Source organism: Apaloderma vittatum, unplaced genomic scaffold (genome assembly GCF_000703405.1).
Source record: "Apaloderma vittatum isolate BGI_N311 unplaced genomic scaffold, ASM70340v1 scaffold34089, whole genome shotgun sequence".
In the NCBI taxonomy this organism is placed as follows: domain Eukaryota; kingdom Metazoa; phylum Chordata; class Aves; order Trogoniformes; family Trogonidae; genus Apaloderma; species Apaloderma vittatum.
Window position 1 is genome coordinate 19608 of NW_009734128.1, and position 4344 is coordinate 23951.

General features: G+C 39.3%; 1 protein-coding gene across 1 annotated transcript in view; it reads right to left on the bottom strand.

The window, feature by feature from the left end:
- RNF125 (ring finger protein 125, E3 ubiquitin protein ligase) overlaps positions 1-2366 on the bottom strand; it is a gene marked incomplete at its 3' end in the record, with an annotated part of 19807 nt that extends 17441 nt beyond the window's left edge. The window contains exon 1 of the mRNA XM_009876161.1: positions 2266-2366. Coding sequence (XP_009874463.1) covers positions 2266-2366 — 101 coding nt within the window. The remainder of the gene's footprint in view (positions 1-2265) is intronic.
- Between the last annotated feature and the right edge of the window lie 1978 nt (positions 2367-4344).

A 4344-nucleotide genomic window follows, 5' to 3' on the forward strand; every position in this document is an offset into this window, starting at 1 on the left:
AGCAAAATAATAAATCTCAACAAACAAAATTACATGCTCTTTATTTCCCTGTTGTCAGCCCTTTGCCTGGCCATCACCAAGGAAGCAGCTCTGGTGCTTTCAGTGCAGATGGTAGCAGGTGATTGAAGTTACCACTGAGACGGAGCTGAGAGAAGGTACTATGTGGCTATGTCTACATGAGCAAGTTGTGTGTCCTAAGAGGAGCAGATTTTGTAGACTGGAACAGCTGATGCTTTTCAGCTTGTGGACTGGGCTCCCATTAGCAGTTTGAATGCAGCAGCTGTGTTCACAGAAAGCATTTTCTAGTTCAGTTACATTCAAAACCATTTCTTCATATGAACCCAATGCAGTGCAGTGAGCAAGCATGCTTCTCTTCCAAACCGCAACAGTGCCAAAGTCATAGCCTGCAGATTGCCTCCTCAGGTCCCGCTTATGCTATCTAAGGAATATTTTATCAGCTCCTGGGTGGTTTTGCAGATGGCTGAGATCACTCACAGCCAAGGCTTCCTTTCAAAGGGCTGGTCCCATCTCCAGCCTGGAGTCGTGGCCCCTTTCTTTTGTCTGTGCAGCTTTGGCCAAGTGGTAAGCTGGACCACTTCTTAAAAAGAGGGTGAATTTTCCGGTGTGTTAGTTCATTGCTCCAGGTGAACGTGCACCCACGTGAGAAAGACTTAAGAAGGTACAAAGTGGTAGCATAAAGTGGAGAGCATCTGGGGAGGGTGGAACTGTTGTTTTTTGGTTTTTTTTTGTCAGTGATTGAGGCTTAAATTGTCTTCAATTACTTGAGAGACTATTCCCTAAGTAGACATCTACATGATAGCTCCTAAGACACATAGAAATGCCAGGTAGGTATTTTTATTGCTGATTTTATTCAGTAAGCACTAGGTATGAAATAATTACAAAACCAAGTAGAAATCTCAGGTTTCACATGCTATTTGGACTGTTTCATCTTTCCCTGAACTCTCCAGACACACAGAATGAAAGGAATATGTAACTTGAACAAACTTTTTAAAGGACATTTTTGATCTCCATCATGTCATTAGTAAAAAATATATTTCTTGAGCAGTACTTCTCTTCCTCTTTTCTATTACTCTTCTTTTTTTTTTTGCCAGCCATGGTAATTTACAATCACAGAGGGTCTGAACAGGGTGCTTTCTAGGAATACTGCAAATTCTCATCATTAGACTCCAAATAACAACATGTTGATTTGGAAATACTACTTCTCACACCTTTTGGCATATAATGAAGGCAGTTATAAATTTTCTTTCTGTTCAGTCAGCCTATGGTGTGATAGATGAATTACATCTCCTGGACTATCATGACTGTTAAATTCTAGCAAGCCTGAGAGGGCCTTCCTATGGCTCCTTAGTTGTTTCTAATGCCTGAAATATGAAATACCTTTTGCAGTGAAAGTCTGCACTGTTGATTCAAAGACTGAATTTCTTTAAATGATGAGGAAAAGTTTATTTAGTCTTTTTGCTTTGTTTGGTTTCTTAAATGTGGTAAAAGAAATCTGTCTGCAGAAAGACAGAGGCAATTCTAATCATATGAAAGACAGAAAATCTCAAATGGATTTCATCCCCTGGAGGAATATCTGGTGAACAATAGAAAACTCTGATATTATCATCCCAAAGCATTTTATTATTATTGTATGAGTTTGCACTATGTAGCCCTATTTATGTAACTGAAAACCTGGGAAAAATACTCTGTGAGCCAGGAAAATATTGCTAAGTGAGAGTCCACTGTTTGGCTCATTTTCATTTTCTCCTTCTGTCTCCAAGAGTAGTTACTTAAATATGCTAAAAAGCAGGAGAAAATACAGTTAAATACAACAATAATGTGCTAAATACAACAATAATGTGCTGTGATTTAAGAAAAAAGATGGAAGAAAATCAGTATTACGATATCTTTGCAAATTCCTCTGCATTAAGCACTTTGCTGTTTTAGTGAAAATACTATAATAAATGTGATTATCAACAATTTGGAAATTCAGTATCTCAGATGTTTTAACAACACAGCTTGCATGGGTAATGTGAACAATTTGTAGCTTCTCTGTGGATAGGAGTAACAAAAAGCCATTTCCTGGAAATATTGCATCTGATCTTAATGCAAAATCAAACCTGACTACATGAAAAAGCAACTCAAGGACACGGCAGTTTCCCAAACCCACGGTGCTGCCGTCCGTGCCAGCAGCAGCACCCTGGGGTGAGCAGGGGGCACCAGTTCGGGCTGGCAACAGCAGCTTTCAACAGGCAACAGGCCCACCTCGGTGTGAGCCCCAGCTCCCACCCCAGCGCCACGCTGCCGACGGGGTGTGCTCCCAAATCGCTTTGCAGTGACCTGCAGGAAGGCCGGTTGTCATACATGGCATGGTCTAATTTACTGTAAATTGATTGCAAACTAAGCTAAAAAGGTGGTTTGGGGTCAGGATTTAGTTTATGTTTTGCTATACAGCACGGTATAAGAGAGAGCTTTATGTTAGAAAATATTTTCATGACACACCAAGGAAAAGCTTTTCCTTTAATTTAGAGGCTTTTCATGTGAATTGCCCTCAGGTGAACGGACCTTGTACGTTCATGATTTTATCGTGAAAAATTCTGAATCTTGCATGATTTTAACTAAATCTTAAACTCTCACTTCAAGTTATGCTGGAGCAAATAGCTGTGAAAAACATCACTTCTGTAACTCTACAGAAGCTTGAATTGAGCAAAAACGCAAATGTGCCCTTGAATCCTGCAGGGAGCTGGGAGTCCATCCTGCAAACTTTCAAGGATATAGTGTAACCTGTAACTAACTTAGAGGGGAAAAGACATGTTTCATATTAAAATAACTGCAAATGAAAGTGCTCGATTCAACTTCTGACTGCAGCAGTTGCAATTCTACATTGTTTTCCCTCTGTCTTAAACCTACACAATAACACAAATGTTTTTAACAGGTGAAAAAAATCTTTTGAATAAACTTCCTTAGCAGCAGCTCAGTTCAGCAGAAAACTGGATAAAGGAATCACAGAACTTGCAAATTCAGGAAGCTTCCAGCCCAAGGGAGTGAAAAAGCACTCTTGGCAGCAACAAGGAAACAGCAGAGGGGGTAGAGGCTAAGCACTTCTGAGTCCAAATTTTACAGTTGTGTTCTGGTTTTTTACAGTTGAAACAGTGAATGTGTTTTTCTGTTTCAGTGATGCTTTTGTTCTGGTCTACTCAAGACACTTTCTTACTATTTGTTCTCTTTTTTTATTCCCTCTAACTAGGCCTTTCCTGTACCAACCCATATTACACAATCTCACTTACGTTCACCTGCTGTTTCCTTTGATCCATCTCTTCCTCTCTAAAAAACCAGTATTTTCAGTTAAATGATTCAGATTGTTAAAGCATGGATTCATAGCTTCGTGTTACCCTTTTGCATTTCTGCCCACCATCTGTCCTACCTACCTGTACGCTGTCAGACTTTGAAAGCAAGATTTTGCACACACTTTGCCAAGCTTGGGAATGATGTTAAGTAATTAGCAATGATATAATCCTTCTACCGTGCCTTCTGCCTTGTAAATAACAGTCATGGGAAAACACCACCTCGTCTTAGAAAAGCACAGCCCACAAGATGGCAGAGGTACAGGAAACTAGCGTGACAGAAGCAGTCTTTTAGATAGTGGCATACTGGGAGAGAATGTCACGAGAGAGAAAAATTCTAAGGACTGAATTCCTAATATTGGGTAAGAAGAAAATGTGCACAAAATCTTTTCATACACAGAAGATAAATTTTGAACACAGAAACGTAGGTTTGGAACACAGAGCTGCTCTTAATTTAAAAAGACCAAAACATTTAGAATAAAAATTATCAACTTCTCACTCTGTAATGGCTACTGAAGATTGCTAATAGCTGTGGAAATTTGAATCTTTGCCAGTCAAAGTAATTTTTAATTTCAAGTCATGTGTGAACAGGATTGGGACTTCTTCTGATCCACTTCAATCTACCAGACGTAATTCGTGTACTGTTTGGAAGTAATGGATTAAAAGAAATGGGGAAGAAGCACTGTTCTTCCAAAGTGCCCATGTGGACATCACACTTTAAAGTATCTGTGAAAACACTCCTTTGGAATAGCTTGGAGGAATTTCCAAACGGGGATAAGCCATAAATATTTGCAGAATGTTGGCCTTCACCTTGTTATAAAAATCCAGCAAAGCAAAAATACACTTTTCTGCAATATTTAGTAGCTTTTGGATAACATTCCCAGGACTCTTTCCTGAAAAACAGTGAGTTGTACGGCCTATTAGATTTTTTTTCTCTTTTTCAACCATACATTGAATTAGTAAGTAGTTTTTCACTCACAGAGGAGGTTGCTGACCCAAC